Source organism: Limanda limanda, chromosome 18, assembly GCF_963576545.1.
Source record: "Limanda limanda chromosome 18, fLimLim1.1, whole genome shotgun sequence".
In the NCBI taxonomy this organism is placed as follows: Eukaryota; Metazoa; Chordata; class Actinopteri; order Pleuronectiformes; family Pleuronectidae; genus Limanda; species Limanda limanda.
The window spans coordinates 20,083,639-20,107,359 of NC_083653.1; the positions used below are offsets into that span (position 1 = coordinate 20,083,639).

Here is a 23,721-nt window from a genome sequence, read left to right on the forward strand (position 1 = left end):
TGAACATCTTCATTAAGATCCATTAATTATTCTCAGAGGAATCAATGAAAATGTTGAAAAACTCCCTTACTCGCAATATTAAAGAAAGTGAAAATATGATTTCTGGATCCGCCAAATTTTTAAGCCAAACAACTACAGTCGGAGAATACAGATCTCAAGTAGATCACAAATCAATAGACCTGTGTCTAAAAACAAACACTTCTTTGGGTTATCTATTGTTTCATTATAGGATTTACTTTCAACTTAGTGGTGATTGCAGTATAGCTAAATTAGGACATTATATTGTGCAAAGTATGTTTTTATTCCAAAAGCAGGAAATGTATTTACCATACAGGGTGGATTCAACAGATCACTAATAGCAGATATAATCAATTCAGCTTTATAGTCTTTTCTGATATAAATGTCAAGTTCATTTGCAATTCAGCAAATAGCAAGAGTCAGCCTGTGAGTAGCTTCAGAATTGATTCATCACAGTTAGACATATGTTACAACTACACACCACCAGCTGGCATCTATTTGCTCCAGAATGCAGCGTTCTGGTTGATTGAATGATGTAGTGTCCCCTCTTAGGCCTTTCCTTATGTCTCTCTGCTCAACTCGCCACCATTTCCTCCTCTGCCCAAATATGGTACAAGACATACCACAGATTGACCTTTTCTTTTCCAAATGTCTCTACTCTGCAGAGTTCATCCTTTGTTAACTTCTATTTACTTACTTACTAAGAAAACTTACTAGGTCTGATCATCCGATAAGAGCATGCAGTGGAGGAATAGAAATGGTGCTTTTACTGTATGTGCTATCATGTTTTTTTTTGAAAGATATTGTGAGACCTTAGCTATGTTGAGTAAGTTTCAAGTTTGTCTGAGCTGATTTTGTCAATTTTCCGATATATCAACTGAAACCAATAAGCACCTGAACCTTGGGATCACATTAATTGTTGAATGTTGGGGGTGGTGTAAGTTTAAAGCACACAGGATTTACTGGACATATAACTGCAAAATCACTGGGATTGTCCCTTAAAATTTTAACCCATTAATACCACTGTGCATATCATGTTTGGTGGTTATTAAAATAAAATCCAATGTGAAAAGCATCTAAAGAAGGCGTCTCTATCACAGACACAAATAATGGGCTTCCAGCTGCTTTATTCAGTATATTGGATCAACCGGAGCACAGACAAACCCCTGACCCTGACCATATTGTAAAATGTGTCCCCCGCCAGCTGGAGAATGTGTGAGCACAGACTCATGGTGGACGTCCTCACAGCTTACGCTCTGAAAACAAAGCACCATACCCACTTATGTAACAGGGGTTTGAACATGACGACATGTGCAGCCTGTCGTGTAATTTAACCTCCTCACTTGTAACAAGCAATGTTTAACATGCTCTGTTTTTAATTTTTCTCTCCTTTTGTTTTTTTCCTCTTCCAGTCCGAACTGCCCTAATCGCTATTATCGGATTCATGCCAACAAAAGGAGAGGGAGCAATAGGATCTCTTGATTATACCCCAGAGGAGAGGAGGGCCCTTGCCAAAAAGTAAGATTTGGTGGATGAAAATCTTTTCAATGTTGACTCTCTCAGAGCATGTGTTGTGTGAATACAGTGGATATAGAATGGTAATGAGGGGAATGTATGGAGTGTGGAACAATGCGTGTCGCAAAAATATTATGATCTTCCATGCAAACACAGCCTGATGCTGGTGAGATGGCATTAACATAGTAAACTCTGCACAAACATGCAATATAATCAGCACCTGAGCCTCGGTGGACGTGACTCAATCCCCAGTCACAGGGAAAGGAGCCTGGTCAAGCCAGCTCCGACATGCAAGATGACAAATTCATTATCGACAAAATACCCGGTCTCTGGAGGGAGCATGAGTGGGCACATAGCTCTTCATTTCACACTGCATTTCCCTCAGAGAATGTGGTGCAATGCCAGAATATGAGAGGCTAAAGTCACTCTTCTATTAGCAGATGAGACGGGGTCTTGATCAACAGGCTGTTTCATTAGCACACGGAGATGAGATAGACACTAAGACGCACTTTGCTATAAATACGTGGCTGCTTATCCCCCTGATGGAAAACTTTTATTTTCCCTTCAGTCCAAGGCTGAGACAGCACTTCTCTTTGCTTTTTTTCATGTCCTGTTTCTATGCCCCTGGTGATGGGAGAGCTGTCAGTCAGAGGAGGCGCAGCAGAACAAGTCTCCTGTCCAATATTTGTTCTGGTTTGCCCATTTTATCATATAGAGGTGTGCCAGGTGGAGATGTGGCTGGAAAATCAAACAATGGGGCCCTGTGGAGGTCTGAGAGGTCACAGAAATAAATAAGAAGATGTCACTCATTCCTGACACCTGAGCATCCATTTCATAAACAGGAGACCTGCTGTCATTTCACATGTCGTGAAATTAGTTGTCAAAAATAATTTACATTGCAAGGGCATGATGATCTAAATGGTGGTTTTAAATGTATGGTAAGCCCTATTAATTCAAGACACTTTTTGTCAAATTCTGCTAATATCTCCTCACAGTCTACTACTGTACATTCTGTGTGTTTTCTGGTAAAACATCTGGTTTAAATACACAGCCCTGGCTCCATATTTGGTGAAAGAAAGAAAGTTTGACTTCCAAAACACCAAAACTACATCATTTCTGTAGCCCTACAATACTAATTGCTGAAGCACCACAGAATCAAGCCAACCTAAACAAAATAACTGAATAATGAAAGGGCAAAGACCTGCATTAACATTGATGAGGCGTCTCAATGGTGGAGAGACCAGGAGATTCCCTCGCACCACCCCGCTTTTTAAAAGATCATGTTGTCCTAAGAACAACATTTTTTAATAAAGCCAGGACAATAAGTCTTTAAAAAAAGACGAACTGGAAGATGCAGAAACTTTGTATTCAGGCGGTCATTTATCAACCCCCATAACCCTCTGGAGCAAATAAATCACACTTACCTATTAACTGTCAAATTTCCAACTGCTTATTATTTCCTGTTTTGAAACTGTGTTGTTTTTTTTTGCTTTTGCTTTGCAAGAAGTTTAGTTCACAAAACTCCAAGGGAAACACTTGAATGAAAAGTTCCGATGACGACCTGTCAACAGCCCAAGTTTAAACTTGCTTTGCTCGCTGTGCAGTTTGTTTGTGCATTGAGTCTCCCAGGAATTATATTCAACTTGAGACATGCAAGTACTCTTTTGCACTATTTTAATCCCACTTTTAGACAAGCAACAGAGGTAACACCGCCGAGTGCAGCTGCAGGCTGGTAATACACAAAGGAGATGCAGCAACGTAAACACAGCGGATGCTGAGAGTCTGTGTAATTATTTCTGTAATTGTCATAGCAAGGTAATATTACTTTCTTCAGAGCTATGATTACCAAAGTATATATCACATGGGTATTTTTAACACTTAAACACACTGTTTCAATGTAGTTTGTAAACACTGTGACGCTAATTGCACTAAGTGAGTGAGCATGCTAGGAAGTAGCATACTGTGGCTCTCAGTGGGGTAGTATTCACCACTCTTACCTACAATGACCTCCGTTTGATATGAGGTTTTGGTTGATCAAGTATAGGCAGACTTTTCTCATTTCAACTTCAAGACTGTCAGCCGGTGAGGTAATATTGTCCCGGAAAAGCCTAAAAAAGAAATTAGGTTCTGGTCTTTATAAAAACCACAGTCAAAAGGAAAGATGTTAATTGCACAGGCTGCTGCATGTAAACGAAGCCAACTGGGCATATGTCATGAAGATCTTCAGAAGCTGATATGTGGGAACAGAGGATTTTATTCACTCTATGGCGGATTGTTTTTAATGAGACCCTGACTCCCACTGCATACCTCCATTGTATTAGAAGCTACCTGCTCTCCGTCACTATGTTAGGGCTTTGGTCTGTTCTCAGAGCCCTCTGATATTAGCTGAAGGGTTTTGGTGGTAAGAATATAAGGCTCAGTTGTTGTAGCTGCCTCCTGAACCTCAGACAGAGTCCAGACATGAACATGCATGATCTGTTATTAACGTGGCCTGCTTTGTGAAGTCACCTGTTCTAATATTTTACGTCAACTTCAAGCACAGCAAATCATTTTGATTATTCCCCCTCTTTCTGACAAATTAGTGCAATTGTGCTAAGAAAGTTGACATTACTTGCACCTAAAAATTGATGATCCATGTTATCTGATAGTGAAGTATTTGATTAAATGTTTTCAGAGGACGCCTCACTCTTTTTATTGATCTCTGTGCCGCTAGGGAAAGTTAGAGGTTTTCCTCTTATGATGGAAGCAACGATCTAGGGGGGGCACTTGTTTTGTTAGGTGATGTGTAAAAGACAGTCTGGGGATCAGCTTACTTTTATTTTTGGAGCTTAGGTTTCAGGTAAGCTGAGCTCAAACTGACATAATTCCCTCATGTATTCTTTATTGTCTTTTATTGTAGCCTGTCCCACAGCAACAGCACAGTGCAGAGTATGAGGACAAATCAAGCGTTGACTGTGGATTCTCTATACATTTTTTAACATTGACAGAAATTATCCACATTTAATCTTTTTCTCGTCAAACAGTGAGCTGTAATATAATTATTACCTGAGCAGTTAACTCCAACGTAACAACATATTACAAAACTAAATGTCGGCATGTTACATCCACTCACCTAGGGCTTTATTAGGAACACCTCTACACCGGCTCATTCATGCAATTTTCTAGGAAGCCAATCCATCAGTGAAATGCATTAAATTGTCGAGATTGATGGCAGACGGGCTTGTTTGACATTTTCTGTTATTTCTGGAGAGAGAACCACCTAATGAGAGAGATCTGGAAAGTCATAGGCTGAAGCAGATATCGCAGGTCAAAGTTCATCAAAGTTCATAAAGCCATGCTGCGATTTGCCCTCCACAGAAAGCAGCTCTTATTTGACCACTCGATCTTGCAGATTGAAAGTGAACAGAAGGGGAAGGTTCACCAAACATTTGCGTTTGTGTGACCAGGTCCCAATGTTGCTGACTGTGTTCATCCCTTTATGAACACAGTTTACCATCTTCTAATGGCTACTTCCATCGGGCTAATTGAATTGAATAAATACGTCATGTTGCAAAGAAAAAGTCTTAGTGAAGTAAAGTGACCTGTCGTCACCCGATGAGAATCCAGTAGAACATTGTTGTGATGTGAAAATTGGTAGTGTGAAGCTGCAGAAATGATGTGATGCAGTCATGTCAGCATGGAGCAAAACCCTCATCAACATCTTGTGGAATTCATGCCATGAAGAACTGCAGCTGTTTTGAGGAACTACTTAGTACAAGGCTCCTAATAAAGTGCTCCACAAGTATAGGTCTTCTTTGACAAAATTTCAATTTAAACATTACTTAATATATGATGCGTACTTGATCATATTTATATTTCTGTAAATATAAATATTTATATTTACAGTTTAAATAATTATAGTCAGGTTCACTGTACTTTGGTTTCCTAAAACTGTACATGTTCTTTATGTGCCTTTGCATCAGAATTTTGAAAACCAAATAAATATATTAAATATATATTATTTAAATTGATTGTGCAAAAACAGCATGTGAAGGATTACTCTGAGATATTTTGTCATATTTTGTCTACACTCACAAAGGATATTTCCAACCCATCGGAAATACTGCTGTCCCAAAGTGTGTATCCCCTTATCAGTTGTTGAGTTATGTTAAGATTCAATGTGTTTTATTTTTTATTTTAGTTCGGTACTTCATTAATAATTTCCTTCTACCCTTGGTTCATGGTGTCAACATTTCTTTTTTGGAAATGTTGGCATATACCTCGCAGCGTTGATAATAATAGTCTGGCTATAGACTATAATGACTTGCCTGTGGTGCGCCGGCAGGCCAGTTGTCACAGTCTGCATTCATTTTTGACAATTTAACAAATAATTTGCGGGTCAAACTGAATTTTAGGGAGTGTTTTCTGCAGAATGCTTATTATTTTGCAACATGTTCACAGGTGTCCATAGTGTTTATGGCATTGTATTAAAAAAATGCCACTGCAATACATGAGATGATGAAATTCAATCCAGGAAGCCCAGTTCTAATAATAGCCTCAGCAGACACAAACACACAGCAACTTATAATCAGCGTGAATAAGATCTTAGAACTCATTCACAAATTTTATCATCCAACTCGACAAAAGCAATATTAATCAGTAGACTTTCTCTACCAGGAATATATAGTGAAATGGATGAGCAGATATGACCAGTCCAACATTAACAAATGTTACAAATTGTTCTGAAAGGCCACTCTCAAAGGCCAAGCAAAATGCCTGTTATCACAGCCTCCTTCTGGCTGCATCCTACTGCCTCCACAGTCTCTCCCCAAGAACTGTTTTTTCGTATCATTGTCATCTTAACTTGGGCAATCATGAGCGTGAACGCATTTAAAGCCACAAAAAACATAACAGAAGTAGTGAAGGTCACACCTACACCTCTGTGTGTGCACACATCTGTTGAATTGCCTGTTCTGGAAAATTACAAAAATTGCCCTACATTTTTTTCTTGGAACATGAGTTTCAGATGCTTTTAGAGGATTCTGCAGGCAGTTTCTCAGGTTAATGCTTTGGCCTTTAAAACCCTCACACTTCTTGACATGCAGTCATCTCAGTGTGCATCTCATATTTTATCTGGTTTTGGCATCTCTCGGAGATGAGACATGTTCTTGATGATGGGTGTCTAAAAGGGTCATGAGCCTGTTTGCATGGTGTCCACTTTAGAGGATGAACACTACATGTTTAATCATAGTCCAGATGACTTGGGGCACAAACAAACATTTGCTGTGCCTTGGAAAATACCATTGCCCATTAATCCAAGCTTCTTCCCCATTTACATCTTAACATCACTTGAATAGAAACCTATTTCCATTTTGCTCCAGAAGAAGGTGGTGAATTGGATCATTTAATACCATTATGTATCAAAATTGTCTATGCTACCCTTTGCCTGAGGAGTTGTACAGTCGTGATGTGGGGTTCCTCAGAGCACGATTCATCAGCCATAACATCTTTTTATTAGCTGCTGCCAAAAATTCAACAGAAACAGCTTATGTGTGGCATTTTTTTTCTACCCCACTCCCAGGGCTGCCGCAAGGGCCTAAAGCTGCAGGCAACAGTCTGAAACCTTAGCAAGGACCTGGCATGGGAAGATGAAAAGAGCCAACCTAGGCCAATGCCATAAGCTTACTCGCAGTTGCACAAAGCTTTTGAAACTGTTTTTTTTTTTCTGCCTGAACATTAATGTTCATCTTGTTTGGGAAGCTCAGTCAATATATGTTTTTAACATTCATTATCAAGGTGTTGCATTTTATGGTACATACTTTGTCAGATAAATCAATGACTCACCCACTGCTTACTTTCTGTGATGTAACTGTTAAATGTCTGAGTAATCAGAGCTCTTTGTCTCGTTTCTCTTTCTTTGTTCATGTTAAACCAAGACACAATCTCTCACTGTAGCTCTGTGTCAAACACACTGTTGACTGGCTTCCCAGGTCACTGCTCCAATATAATAATATTAGTGTTCATTGATATTTGTGTTTCCACAGTGAGGACATTTTGGGCAATTATCCCTTCTTCAAAGGGCTGTTTAAGAAGTCTTACTCGCCAAAGTAATGAGATGTACGTCTGCTTCAAGATCTGTGGATTACTGCCCGCACAAAAATTTCACCTAATAAGAGTTTTGTATATGCACGGGCTATGCCATCATCCTGCATGGCTACCTACCTAGCTACCTAGCCACATGGCCTACACTCTCGGTGTACTGAGAGACTTTCTTAAGCTCTGAAATTACTTATCTCTCCTGACAGGCACTACCACAGAATTTATGTTGTTGAATAAAAAGGAGAATAACACCCTGGTTGAAAAATACCAGAACAGACCTTGAAGCATGCAGCTATGACATTGTGTGTTTGAGATAAGATGTTGCAGTTGTGCGGTGGAGTGAAATATGTCATTATTATACCAAACGCACAATTTATGATGAATTACCCATCGTATCATTGCATTGTGGCGGTATGACACATTACAGTTTTAAAAATGGAGGTAAAAGAGATGATTCTCTTGAGAGGTGCCTTTTGTAGCAAGATGACCTCGTCATGTACTACCTGTTCTCCGGCAGGTCCCAGGACTTCTGCTGTGAGACGTGTGGCTGCTCCATGCGCTCTGCCCTCCTGGCTCTGACCCCCAACAGCCACCCGAGCGCAGAGGACCACAAGGCCAAAGAACTGGCTCAGCAAATCAACTTCAAGGTACAGATCTTTGCACTTAACACATGTTTTGACTCACAATTAGCTTGGACATTTAACTCCCAGAGCAGAAGAGCTACTTAGAGCAACATAGCCATGTCATCCTCACCACCCTGTTGCTCTCACCTCCTCTTTTGGAAACAGCAGTTAACAAAATAAGATAAGACTCACATGGTTTAATATAAACCACTTCAGGTTCCACTTTGATCATATCACATGATCATTTGCAGCTGTAGTTTGCCCAGTTGTCATGGAAGTGAAGATATTCAGTAATTTCAGTAGCACTGAAATAGTAACATTAATACATTTTATAATTAAGAAGTAAATACTAGTCACAATACAGAAACACTGAATTGTTTAGCAAATTCATCAAATTCCTGCAGAGTTTCACAATAATAGCATAATCCCTATTTTTTTCTTGTTGGCTTATACATCTATATAAACATAAGATACTTATGCAGTTGTTGTGACATGGCTGTTGTTGTCTACTTTTACCCTTCAGTCTTCAGTTATCTGCTTTCTTTTATTGCTACTCTGTGGTAACATCCTGATTGGTTACCATGTCTTACTTGAGAATTTATGGTATTTAAACAGCCCCATCTGATGTTCGTGATCTAATGAAATATCATTCACTGATTAATTAATTGATAATAAATTAAGTTATTGACTTTAATGTGGTGATGATGTCAATTTGGGCTCATGTTATCCAGCCTCATAGCGATGACTGCGGTTCCCTGTGTGTCAATACAGGCAGAGTCAAGTTCATCCAGATCAGCAAGTGAGAGTGGAGGCGCTGAGAGCGGAGGTGCTGAGAGCGGAGGTGCTGAGAGCCATCCGTCCCCACTCGTTGAGGGAGACGCCTCCCCTTCATCCGCCGAGGAAGCTGCTGACTCTCCCAAGGCTGAACAGGTGGGTGTTACTCTGCCACTCTCTGGTTACACAGCACAGCACATCACCTGCCTCCAGTCAACAGATCACTTACACAACAGACCGTCTCCATGGTTTTATACAGAAAGTTTTCATCTGGTCAGTGACTCAAATGATGTGACATGACTGGCAACCCTTTCAAAAACCAAGCTTTTGTCACACGGTTTAAGTCTCTGCTAACTTGCCATTCATTTTGGTCCTTTTTCATCGAGAAAGTTAATTCACAATAATAGTTTTATTTTTGTTTCATTTAGTTGGTTTATTCTTCTGGATGAATCATCTCAATCATGTCTCAGGCCCCATGTCTCTGCGACTGCAATGTATTTCACCACACTGCAACACACTGCAGAAGATGTTGCCTAGGTAACAAACAATAGGGAGCATAGCAAACGATGAATCTCAGCAAAGTAATTGTGGTTTCTTTTAAACAGGGTCATATGTTTCTATCATCGACATCGTACCATTTCCATCAGTTTCAGATTCTGCTTTATCTACCAAGCAAATGCAAATGCAATGATCTGCTTGTACAGCAAATTGAATACCTGTCATATAAACGTAATAATTACTATAAATATTATACACTTTAGTTATATAGCAGCTTTCAAAAATTGAAGGCAACTGTTACAATAGAAACTATTAAAAGCAGTTTGAAAATCTCAATGTATTACAGCACACATATACGAAAATAGAAAATGTTACAGATGTGAAAAGAGTAAAAACTTATTAATATAGTCTGTAAGATCAGTAGATAATCACATTTATGTCAATATGTTTATAAAATCCAATTAAACCCAAACAACGAACAGTTTGTTTAAGCCTTAAAGGGATAGTTCACTGAAAAAGGGAAATTCTTTCATTATCTATTTACTAATATTTCGATGGAGGGATGGGTGAATTGTTTAAGGTTGCTACAAAGTTTACTCCTGAGAATCCAGAAGTGTTTTGTGGATTCATACACTTTACCATCCCCTATCCCTTTAATACAATTAGAGATATTGAAGCTAATGTGGTACATATAGAATAAAACAGCTGAAAAGAGTTGATATAAACAAAAATATTAAATACTCACAGATTGCCCCATAAATTTCCTTTGGCATTTCATTTTGTTAATCATTTCCTCAGTGTCATTACTGGAGGACAGAAGGAGAAAAAGTCAGTTCACATACAGAAATGATGTGTTGTCTGTGTTTGTCTCCGCTAATTCCTTTACCTGATGTTTAGCATAATTAAAAAACAGACGTCAGTCGTCAGCTTTCTGTGTTTTGCTTTTCAATCCACCACAAGTGTGAGTCGGAGCAGTGGGTGTTCCGAAGCTCCACAGTGGGCAATCACAAGGATTACGTGGTGCTGTCTGTATGCTGTCAATTACCAGACTTTCACATTGTTCCTTTTAATTGGTGGCACACTCCATCACCTGCTGATGTCCCACTGAGCTCCAAAATCATTTAAAATTTCAATGGGAGGAGATGACTCTGCAGGCCAGCTGTGTTTTTATTTGTTCTGGGTTAGTGTGTAAAATCAAGGATCAACATCAGCACTCATCCCGGTGATGAGCTACCACAACATCACCGGGAATTTGTTGTGGTAGCTCGAAAAGACCCTGTTGCCCCAGCTTCTTTCCACCACTTCAGATGGTGAGCTGCAGACAACCACAGTGACCGTCTGACAGTGAACTTAGATTAGTGCTTTTTTTTTTACCTCGGATGAACTTGACTTGCCATCTGTCGCTGGAGGGAAAAGACTTTTCCCGAATAAGATAGGCCATCCCATGGTATCCCACACTGCCTTGCTGCTGTACAGAGACCAAGGGGATTTGAGATGACTGTGTACTGCCCGTTGCCTCCCCCAGTTCCTCCTGGCTCCCTCCAGCCACACTCTAATTGGATGAATTTTGTGTTTTCTATGTAAAAAGCTGAGGCCATCAGCACAGCTCATTGGTTAGTCATCCTCCTCACCAGCCTCATTCGGACCACTCATTCTGTGTGATTTGGTCACGTTTAATGAGCATTGGCATCCTAACTTTATGTTTCATAAACTCTGATAATAAGTTATTCATGATTGAAATGGGAGCAGATTCAAATTGTGCTGATCAGGGAATGGAACAAAAATCTGGAAAAGATGAATGCAGGGTTCACACAACTTGTGCGGACATGAGGTGTGTGTTTGTGTGTTACAGCACATTAAAACAGAGTAGGGCTGCAACCGATGATGATTTCCATTATTGATTAATCTACTGATTAATTTCTCATTTAATCAGTCGCCTGGTTCATAAAATAGAAGATAATAGTGGAAAATGCTTGTCACAGTCTCCTTCAACCCAGGACTTCAAACATCCTCTTAGTTAAGAACACAATCATATTCAGTTTACTCTCATAGAAGAATAACACAACTGGTAAAATATTCAAATTTAATGATGCAGAAAATTTGATTCCCTTTTGCTCAAAATGACTTTCCAGCATCTGAGCTCCATTACAGCAGCTGGAGATGATCCATTTAGTTTTAATGTAAAAAAGCTTAAAAAGCAAGATAAAAAAAATCACATGATTAGACACATGATTGGTGTGTGGCAGCATGTCAAAAAACATCTGGGGGAAACTGCCTCTCTCTCACTCTTTAGCCGATTATGGGGAAATAGATTTTTTACCCCCTCATGAGGGTCTGATGAAGGATTTAAAACTTGAGCAATACACGGATAAAAAAAATACACCAAACAATCCTGTTAGTGAGCATCAGATGTCATAAAAAAATAGCTGATGCATAAATATTGTATATTCTGTTATCAGTTCAACAAATACTTACAACAGAGAAACGTTATCAGAACACAACAAACAGATACGAAGGACCACCTACTCTGCTGACGTGTTTACGCTTCTCAGCGTCAATATTTTTGATTTGTTTGTTGCCACTGTTGTGCCCTGAAAAGGGGAGATGTTAATAACGTCACTCAGACACGGTGCTTCTGCTTCAGTAGCTGCATCAAGAATGACACCCGTGCCCAGAGCTCCCCTAATCCGGCCTCTGCAGGTAAAACTAATCGATCAGCAGATCAGATCAGCAGATCATTCAACCAGGCTATACTAATAGAGTGCAGATGGAAATCATTCATTCATTTTAACTATCTATCACACACTCCCCTGCAACATTAGATGTCGTCCCAACATCACAGCAGTTATGAACTAAGGGTTCCCAGCTTGGTATGTCTTAGTTATCTTCACTGTGTCTTGAGAGCGATAGCAATATAGTGACTGTTTTTTTAGCCTAACAATAAATACTGCCTATCCATGACTCTACTATATCTAGTGATCTTTTATTTTTAGTCAAACAGACCCCTTATGTACCGAACAGCCTAGATCTATTTTATACTTAGTATCACTGCATGAATAAAGGTTGTAAACGTGCAATGGGTTTGTCCACATGGTCACTGGTTGAACTTCTCTATATAGTAGAGGTTGGTACTGGTAGAGCGTTTCATTTGCACCTGCTACACTATAACATGCTGGAGTTCCAAGTTGGTCATAGGTAAAGTATTTAGGGGCTCGTCTTTCTCTCCTCTGTAAGTAATGTTCTTGTTCCCTGTCATCCTCGCCTGAATCCGAATACTGAGGATCTTGGATCTCGTCCTGTGCTTCTCCAACTGGTAGTGAATTTTCACTCTGATTATCCTCTTCCAGTAGCTCATCCTCTTGCTGTGTCTCAGACTCATTTGTGTCCGTTGTAGACCTTTCTTCAACCACTTGCTCGTCAGAGTTTAACAATGGTGTCCCTCGATCCTCGTCCTCCTGTGCGTCAGCATACTCAATGTATCCACATTCGTCTTCGTCATCTTCCTCTTCTTGATTTGCATTTTCTGCAGCTGTTTCCGGCATCCTTTTCTTTTGCTTAGAAGTTGTTTTTGGCTGCAACTCTAAGGGTAAGTGATCACAAGGTAGCAACAGGTTGCGATGTAAAGTTCTTGATCTTCCTCTTCCCTGCTCAGGCTTGACTTCATAGACTGGAATGTCTTCTCCCACCTGGCGGATCACAACATGGATGTTCTCTTCCCAATGATTACGAAGCTTTCCAGTGCCTCCTCTAGGTGTCATATTTCTCACAAGGACACGATCACCAGCATGCAGAACTGAGCTTCTCACTTTTACATCATAATGTCTCTTACTTCTCTCTGTTGACTTGTTTGCATTCTCTTGCACTATGCCATATGCCTCCTGCATTTCTCGTTTCCATTTCTCCATGTATGTTCGATGGTCTGCTTTTCCTGTCTCAGATGTGATGCCAAACAGGAGATCAATGGGTAACCTTGGTGACCTTCCGAATAGAAGGTAAAAAGGTGAGAAACCTGTTACTTCGCATCGTGTGCAGTTATATGCATAGAGCAGCTTGTTCAAAGATTCTTTCCAGTTTGTCTTCTGTTTAGTGGTCAGTGTCTTTAGCATTTGTAGCAATGTTCGATTGAATCGCTCAACCTGCCCATTTCCTTGTGGGTGATAAGGTGTCGTTCGTGATCCTAATACACCACAGTTCTTTTTCAGCTGGGCGAAGAGCTGGTTCTCAAATTCGCCGCAGTACAAGTCCTTGCCACATAATGCTCAATTTCTTTTTGCATGTAAGGCCAAAAGAATCTGTCTCTGATCAGCGATGTTGTTCGATCAATGCCTTGATGGCCCATCTCATCATGCAACTCTTTGAGTACAGTGGTCTTATACCTCTCAGGTAATACAAGCTGGGTTTTGTTTGTCGTCTTCCTGCGGAGAATGCCATCTTCATCAATATGAAGTCTTTCCCATCCACGCAGTAGACACTTGCTTTGTACACTGAAGCTGTTAAGTCCATGTCCGGTTGGTTTTTGGTTCCTCATCTTGCACTGCATTACTGGACCAATGTTCTTGTCGTCTTGCTGTGCTTGTCGAATCTCAGCCCCTGACAATGGTTTGTGCGTCTCTTCACTCAGTGCTGTACATTGGAGAGAGGTAAATACTGGACAGACCCATGGTGAACTGGAGTCTTGAGTCTCAACAGCTTGGGTTGTTGCTGCCACACAATCTGATGCCAACTCTTCTGTACACTGTCCCATTATCATCTCGATATCTAAAGGCATTCTTGACAGACTGTCAGCATCCACATTTTCTTTCCCTGGCCGATATCGAATGGTAAAATGGAAATCTGCAAGCTCTGCTACCCATCTGCATCCAGTTGCGTTTAACTTGGCACTTGACAGGACATAAGTGAGCGGATTATTATCGCTAAACACAGTGAAAGTCGGTGCATAATATAGGTAATCTCTGAATTTTTCTGTGACTGCCCACTTTAAAGCGAGGAATTCAAGTTTTCCTGAGTGGAGATGGTAATTCCGTTCAGATGCTGTCAGTGTTCGGGAACCGTAGGCTATCACGCGAAGTTTATCATCCTGTTGTTGATATAAAACTGCCCCGAGCCCTTGGTTTGAGGCATCGGTATGGAGAATAAATGGCAATGAAAAGTCTGGAAACCCGAGGACTGGTGGTACGACCAGACAGTCTAAAAGTCGTTCCAATATGTGTTGATGCTCTTCAGTCCACACAATTGGTTTGTTTGATGGCACGCCTTTACTCTTCACTGTAACTCGTCTAGTGTTTATCCTATTCTGTGGCACATTGTTATCTTCTGTTGCCCCTTTCAGCAGGTTGTACAATGGCACCGCGATACGGGAGAAGTCCTGTATATATTGTCTGTAATAGCTTAACAAGCCCATAATAGCTCTTAGTTCTCCTACGTTGCTAGGTCTCTTTTCTTTCAAAGCTCTCACAGCTATGGTGTCGGCTGGATCGATTTTGCTGCCTTCAGCTGACACAACTCTTCCCAGATAGCGGACCTCATGTTTGAATAATGAACACTTGCTGGGTTTTAGTTTAATTCCGTATTTCCTCAACAGCTGAAGCACTTTTCTGACATGGTTAACATGATTTTCAAATGACTGACTATACACTAGTGTGTCATCCAGGTAGGGGATACAGATGTTGTCTCGCACGTCTTCCAAACACTCCTCCATACAGCGTTGAAAGGCTGCAGGTGCGTTCATTAATCCAAATGGAATCCTTATCCATTCATACAGGCCCCATGGAGTCACAAATGCAGTCAAAGGTCGGCTGTCTTCATCCATAAAGCCCTGATGATAGGCCTTTCCTTGGTCTAGTAACGAAAACCACGAGTTGCCACCAAGACTGTCAAGGATGTCCTGCACTCGAGGAATCGGTTGTCTATCAGGATGAGTCTTTTTGTTTAGGAGTCTGTAATCTATGCAAAGGCGTAGGCTGCCATCTTTTTTCCTAACACACACAACCGGTGAAGCATAAGGTGAATACGATTTCGTCACCCATCCTTGCGCAATAAGATTGTGCAGATAATCTTTCATCTCCTTATATAAAGGTTTCGGCACCGACAGGTAAGTGCGCGCTACAGGATCCATATCCTTCAACGATACGCTTAACTTCAGCTTTTCGATGCATCCGATATCATCATCTGATTTAGAAAAAGAGGAGCATTCTTCGCGAAGCATGTTCTTTACTACTACTCTTTCAGGTTCATTTAGATGGTTCAGGTCAATTGGTGGATTCCATGGAGTTTCAGTAACTTGCTCACTCTCTGTATTCACTTGACTCACTGACACTGAGGAGCTATGACTGGGTTTCTCAAACATGTTAGCTGGGTACACAGCCTGAACTTGCTGTAAGGTACCCACGACAGTTCTTCCTGACAACTCAATATCATGATCAGTTGGATTTTGCACATCCAGCACAATGTAAGGTGAAACACCACTGCTGAGCTTCACCAACGTCTCACAAAACTCAAGGCCTTCAGCCCACTGTGGGTTTATGTCTGGCTCAAAGAGAAGGGTAATGTCTGTCTTCAGTGGCAGTGTCTGCGCTTTACAATCAATCTGAACAGAGGTGTGTTTAGGAACAATTACCTTCTCTTTTATCATTTTCACAACATAGCCACATGACTGCTCGACAGTTACCAGATCAATGAAGCCGGTAACATCTTTTTTCTCAAGGCTAGGGAAAGCTACTCTTAATGTCTCATGCAACTGCTCTCTTCCTGTAGCACTGTTTTTTAATATTTGCTCAATAACATTAAAGCCTAGGATTGGCTGTGAGAGACTTCCACCTCTCATCACTAGCATGGGGACAACAAGTTCTTTAGGGTCGGCTCCCTCTGCAGCTAATCCAAAAGTGACCTCAATGAAACCCTTATAAGGCATGCTCTGTCCGTTAGCTGCTGTGATTTTCAAATCGTCGGTGGCATCAAGTAACTCAGAGACATCTCTTAATTTTTCACATGGCAAATGTCTCCTTTTCCACTTTTCATCCACAATACAGACTTGAGAGCCTGTGTCCCATAATGCTTGAGTCCTACGGCCTTGTATATAGCACTCAACCATACATCGTTTCCCTACCAGAGCAACAAGTCTGGAATGACTGTCCTTCTTGGTGTGGCTGGCATTTGTTCTTGGGTGGGAGAGCTGGTTTATTTGTGGGTGAGGGTGCTGGTTGCATCGTTTTCTATGTTTTGGCCAATGTTCAGCCTGACAGCTTTTAGAACAGTAAGTGTCTTTTTTACAGGATGCACATGCTCTTAGTCTTTGGTCTTTTCCATGGACACCACAGTGGGAGCAATGCTGTTGGGACATTCCACTGTTGACGGTTACTCCATGTCCCGTGGGGGTAACCCTCTTCCGTTTAACGGAACATCATTTTCTTGTCTGGTTCCTCTCACTCTGCAACCTGCGAGAAAGTGTTCGCTGCTACCACATCTGTAGCAATGAGTGCAATATTCACTTCCACTTTGCTGACAGCCATTACATCTTCTCAGGCGTGCACGATACGGAGCAGGATACTGGTGCTGTGGTAAGAAGCTTTGTTGATATTGGGCTGCATCTCCTCTTCGTCCTGGTCCTGGGGGAGGCCAGTATCTTTGTGGTGCATTCTGGAACTGGGGAGGGGGAATGCATTCATCGATCACAGGTGAGGCAAGATACTGTGGCTGTGAGGGGTTCGGCTGTCGAATTGACTCTCTGATTTGTGCAACCTCAACGCTTAAATTTTTCAATAATGCCATATCAGAACGCATTTCTTTTAATTCATTTAGTACATCAGCCTGGATTTTGCTGGTGTGTTCTGAATTAGGGTTTTTTCCTTTTTTATCTACAGGTTCTTCATTAGACTGAGCTGAGTGCACAGTGGTTGGCCGCTGTTGAATAAAAAGCTTCTTTTTATTCTGTCTCTCTGCTTCGTTTGCGCAAGCAATGTTTAGTTTCTCGAGGAGCAGCTCATCACTTGTTGTCTGTTGCAGGTACGGTTGGAGGTCACTTCTAATGCTATCATTTTGCAGGCCTGTTAGAACAGAATGGAGAAACATACTCTGTACGAGGACGGGATCATATCTTAGACCAGATTCTGTTTCCTGTGAAGCAAACAAGATTTTTTGTCTCAAATCTAACGCACGGATCAGAACGTTTTGTGGGGTTTCCTTACTATTTTGGACCTCTGAGGTGAGCTGTTTATACAGATCTGTTGCACCCTTTTCTTGGTAATGGGATCTGAGAATCCTCCTCAAGATAGGTAAGGTAAGGTTGTTTTTTCCCTCCAGGTAGCTGCGTAACTGCAAGCCTGGTGCTATTGCCCGAATCACTGCATCAACTATTTCTATTTCAGGAAATCCCTTGTTGATGCCTTGCTCGATTTGGTGTGCTAAACTAGAGAAGGTAAGTTTGTCCTTTTGCCCTGGGTCACCAACCTGACCTGATATTTTGAATTCTCTACTCCACTGTAAGGAGACACGAGGTTGTGGGGTCTGTTGAGTTGAGTCATGTTCTTGTTTAGCATTATTACCTTCCCCACTCACTGACGTTTTGACTCCACCGGTTTGAGTTGGTCTCTCCTGTTGTGATAATGCTAATGCTAATTGTAGTTTCTCGATCTCTTTTTGCAACCGCTCTCCTTCAGAAGGCTGAATGACTTGCTCTTGTGCCATATCTATCTGCTTTGCCTCTGAGGCTGCCTTTTCTAGTGCAGCATTTTGTGCAGCCTGTTGCAACTCGATAATTTTATCTCTCAAAATCAGTAGCTGTGCCATACCCTCATCCTCAAGTTCATCCAACTCTTCTCTATCTAAGTGGCTTGTGACATGTAAAATGAGAGAGGAGCGATTTTTGCCTGATACCTCTTCAAATTCTGGACCAGCAATAGTTAGAAAATCACAAACTTCAATCAATGCATCTCTTGTCAATGTGTACAGAGCACCACCAACTTCTATCTTCAAGTTCTCTCGCTGTGATGAATCCATTTCAGTCTCTGATCTGTGGACAATGTCTATGTGATGTGGAACCTTCTCCTTGCAGAGTAGACAACGCAGTTCTCCTGGCACCAGTGGTTGACCTCAGATCGCATGCAAGTCTCTCTACGCAGTTGTTGAACCACCACACGTTACTGTCCACCCTGGCTGTAGATGTGAGGGGTTGAATGATGATCGGGGACGTCTATCCGGGACAGCTGGTCCTCGTCATATTCTTCCCAGCGGTGCCTCCAAATGTTGTGCCCTGAAAAGGGGAGATGTTAATAACGTCACTCAGACACGGTGCTTCTGCTTCAGTAGCTGCATCAAGAATGACACCCGTGCCCAGAGCTCCCCTAATCCGGCCTCTGCAGGTAAAACTAATCGATCAGCAGATCCGATCAGCAGATCATTCAACCAGGCTATACTAATAGAGTGCAGATGGAAATCATTCATTCATTTTAACTATCTATCACACCACCACCTCATAATGATTGATACTTTTCTTAAATTGATAAAATCTTCCTTTGTAGCTGCGGGCATCGATTGCTTCAGCCTCTCCCTCTGTCTCTCGCTCAAGCCGACACACACTTGTCTCTCTATAGTTGTCAAGGACACTCGTTTTCATAATGCATTCCAATCTAAACCTCATTCTAACCCTAAAACCAACTCTTAATCCTCAAACAGCCCTTTGAATTTGTAAGGACCAAGCAAAATGTCTTTTCATTCTAGACATTCTAGACAGAAATATGCACGTGCACACACACCCACACACATAAACATTGTCATCAGACTCATGTGTTGACGTGAACTGGGTAAAAACAACACTTGGTCTTCATGAACACAAATGACTGTTTGACAGAGCGGGGAAGTGAGATCCAATCACAAGTGGTGCGAGGAGACACATTAATGATGAATTTTAATACCAGCGACGAGCTTAACACTTGACTTGTGATCAGATCTCTCAGGACAGATGTTAATACGAGTTCTGAATGGGGTCTTAGTCCAAATGATGGAAGGAAAGAAGATGTACAAAAAACCCTCTGCAGTTCCAAAATCTGTCAATCTGTGAACATGTGTAGATTGGTTTAAGATCTACTTAAGCTGTATATAGAATAGTATAGCATCCTAATATGATTTTCTGCAGAGGTATTTTTATACGTGTGAGTTGTTGTTATCATAATCTTCACTCTATATGTTATTTGAATTTGGGACAGATGTGGATCTATACATAAAATTGACTGGTTGGCAGGGGCTTAGGACATTGAGGGTATATTTCAGGCAGGAAGTATTAGTGGAGGTTTATGGGAAGTCTGTGACAAGTCTAAATGAGCTGCAAACATGTATTTATGCTTGTACAACATGAAAACTGTGAGAGAATTTGGCTGCTGAAGAACAGACGTAGTGATTCTGCAATGTTAGAGAATAAAAAACGCATTCCAACATTGCAGTGACTGAGCTGCAGTGTGAAAACAGTGCAGCTGGATCCACAGGACACAAAGCGTATAGCCGATGAATCGAATAATTGTTTACACTTCCACAGCCTCATTTTGTCTCACTGATAATAATAAGTCTCGCTGCTGTTCTCCTCTCCCTCCTCCACAGCCCGAGGCGTCTCCTGCCCCAGGCGTAGAGGGATCTCAGCCCCAAACAGCCCCCAGCACTGGTCGCCCTCTCAGTCCCCGGCAGCGTCGCAGCCAGCAGCACAGCCACCAGGCTCAGAGGGACAGCAGGCCGGTGTTCCCCCCCGCCCCTCGTCAGCCTCAGGTGGAGAGCCACGCGGGCTCAGTCGCCCTCATCGTGGTGCTCACCCTGGCCCTGGCTGCACTCATCTTCCGCAGGATCTACCTGGCACAAGAGTTCAAGTTTGACTACGAGCTGTGACCACACACAGACACACTGGGCGACCCCTCCACCACCTCTTCCCCCCCTCCTAACCCCCCAGGGTCAGCCCCCTCCTGCCGCCAACTCAACCGAACTTCGACCAGCTGAAGTGGAAGCAAGACCGAGGACAGCGGCCGACACACTTAGTGGCATCCGTGCCCGTCTGCCCGTCAGCGGAGGGTGCAGCCAGGAACTGTCAATCCTGCAGGGGGAGCCACTCCACTCATCACAACATCTCCAGGGTGTCTTTTAGGCAATGTGAATTTTTACTCTCCAGAGTATAATGCAATTTTAAGAATGGGAAGTTTAGTTTTCTTGTGATCGGCTCAGCAGCCACATTCACCAAATGTCTCCCTCTGTGTATCTGTCTGTCCTTGGGCTGCCGCTTATTCCCTTTATTTTATTAAAATTGTAATATGATATGCCAACATCGTAGAATCGTGGGGGAATTTGTTCTCAGAGTAGTTATTTGATCGCGGAAGCAACTGCACAGAAAATGTACTATAAAGAGTTCTTCTTAATGGGCTTTGACTTCCTCTTCGACACAGGGCTTTATTTTAACAGTGCAAGTGCAACATCCAGTTTAATGTGATGACTATTTTAGCTCACGTGGGCGTAGCTGGTTTCTTAAATCCCACGCGCCATGTCTTGCAGTGTAAATGTTCTCATCATGCTACAGTAGCAAGAATAAATCAGCACCTGCATCTGTAGTGTGTTGGAAACAAAAGGAAAGGAGGCAGTTATTGATGAGCCCTCCTGATCTGATGTGTCCTGTAGAGATGGACACAGTGCTGGGTTACTAAGGACCAGTCTGATGTGCGGGTCTGTGTGTGTGTGGCTGGACCTTTCACATCAGAGACTGCAGGTTCATCAACACACAGTTTGTGTACTGCCGCGTTTAGACGCCGACAGGGGTTTAATGAACTGAAGTATTTTTTATCCAACATACTGCAGCTGAATAACAGATACTTTAAGAATCACGGAGTTGTTAATGGCTCAGTGCAGCCTGATTTACTAACATCCGTGGGATACGTCATATTCTGTGACCTTGTGTAATGTGGGACTGCAGGGCTGTTTTATCACACTGTCTGCCGGTGAGGTCACATAGAAGGTCACACTTTCTGACGCAGGCCATGAAAAACGTGACCGTGTTGTCCCTAGGATTATAAAGTTCAACTATTGTCTCCTGCTTGGACTCTGTCCTTTTCCCTGTTTTTCGCAACTGTCATCAGAGACATTGACCATGAGAAGACGTGACCCCCATTAAACCTGCATCTTAAAGAAATAAATAATAGGTAAAGTCGAGATATTATCCGGTTTCTCTCACCACTCTCGGAGAAATAATAATGTTAATATCGTGTAAATGACAACAGACACTTGTATAAAGGGTCAGTGCATCCTTGTAGCAACGTGTCCTGCGGTCTCGCATTAAAGGGTCCCACCGGCGGTTTCACACATCAAAGTGTGTCTGCAGGTGGTGGGGTCGTATGGAGCCGAGTGCGGCGCCAGATGGAGCAGTGAGAAGTCTGATAAATGTCCTGGAGTGATGTCACTTCAGTCTGCGTGGGATGGGCCTGAGGACTACAAATTGTTATTCTTTTTCTTGGTAGTGGATGAGAGTTACAGTATATTAGCCACTACGAGCATAACACACCTACATCTCTGACCAAACTGTTGGTGGCCAAGTTGCATTGTAGGATATGTAGATATATATTCAAATTTTTCCAGCCACAGTTTCCTAAAGAACATAAACATTTTTGCTCTTCTCATATAGACATAGGAGATCTGTAACTTGTGCAGTGCTCACACTGTGGTCCATAATGTTTTTACTGTCCATGCAGAGAGCTATACCTCCTAGTTTCTGCTGCAGTTGTGCAATCAATGCAGTTCTCTCTCTTAAGTCTGTACCTGTCTCTCAGAATCAGCGGCGTGTGAGAGTGACTGTTGTCTGCAAAATGCACAAAGTGTTCAAATCCAACTCTCCCCTGAGCTGGACACGTCATTACCGAAATCAAAGAATTTTAGGGGAATTCCAGGGAAGGTAGTGAACCGTCTGCGCTGGTCTAAGTACAGCTCCTGGGGTTATAATTCCAATCAGTCCCGTCAGGATGATGAGGTAACTGTTCCAGAATTGGCTACTGAAATATCGCTATTATCACCATGGCAACGTTTGCCGATGAGATCATTTGAGGGGATTATTCGCACCAATAAACCGGCAGGTTCAGTTCAGGTTTGACTCATTGGATATGCAGCCTGGCTCTGCCTTCACACCTACATCAGTTTTTATTTATTTTCATCTGAATCTAGAAGTGTTTATTTTTTTTCTGCTGACACTGTAAATCCATTTGTTTATTTCTCTCCTCCCTTGCTGCGTCTCTCCCCTGCTGCTTCGCAGTATTCGCTTCGCGTCCCTGTGCATTAATCTCATTTGACTGGCATTCTCTGAAGCTGTATGCAAACACTTATTTCCCCCTGCTTGTATAAATAGACTGGAACACTGTCTAACGTTTACCCTCTTTGATAAACTTTGAGTAGGGTTTTTTCCAGACTGATGAAACTCACGGGAACTGGGAAGCAATTTATAATTCATTCCGATAGATTTGACAGCATACAAATATCCATAGGTGGTCGTAGAAGCCTCGTTGAGTGGAACAACTTATCTTGGTAGTTTTTCTCTTAGTTAAGCAACATCTTCTCCCTGTATACTCGTGCTGGGTTTACTTGAAGGCAGCAGAGTTTCTCACAATCTCTCCATTTCTGCCTCTTTAGTTCGGCTGGTGAACTGACATGAACAGAAAATAAATGACTTGAAGGATAAAATGTATTTGCAATGTGTGAAGTTTTATCGTTTCTTAATTATATCTATACATCTTACAGGGAATATGTAGGATACTGTTAAATAATCTTGATGATTGGTTCATTTCCAGGCTAGAGAAAGAGTCTAGCACCATATTAATCATTGCTGATCTAAAAAAATGTCTGCCTCATGGTGATGCTACAGGAAATGTCTGTGGTCATTGGATTCAACCTATGGTTATAATAACTGTCAGTTTTAATAAAGTTTAATGGCAATCATGCTATTTGTTAACGTAACCCAAGAAACCTCATTTGCCTTCTGCTCGATTTAGGCTTCGAGCATAAATCAGGTTTCATATGTCAAGTCTGGACCTGAAAATCTGGAAATAGGCATCGGATTTAATATTTAATTGTTCGGCTGGTTAATTGAATTAACTATCTACAAAGTCATGATTAACATAGTTTTGAAGGCAGCATGTTCTACTCTGTCTAATTTAAATAATTAGAGAAACTTGAAAGACTTGAAATTAGATTATGAAGAATGAAGACGTAA

General features: G+C 41.7%; 1 protein-coding gene across 1 annotated transcript in view; it reads left to right on the forward strand.

Annotated features, from left to right (window-relative positions):
- ube2j1 (ubiquitin-conjugating enzyme E2, J1) overlaps positions 1–23,192 on the forward strand; it is a 43,299-nt gene extending 20,107 nt beyond the window's left edge. The window contains exons 5-8 of the mRNA XM_061091036.1: positions 1,431–1,536; positions 8,129–8,258; positions 9,006–9,164; positions 20,094–23,192. Coding sequence (XP_060947019.1) covers positions 1,431–1,536; positions 8,129–8,258; positions 9,006–9,164; positions 20,094–20,372 — 674 coding nt within the window. The 3' untranslated portion in view covers positions 20,373–23,192. The remainder of the gene's footprint in view (positions 1–1,430; positions 1,537–8,128; positions 8,259–9,005; positions 9,165–20,093) is intronic.
- Positions 23,193–23,721: the final 529 nt, after the last annotated feature.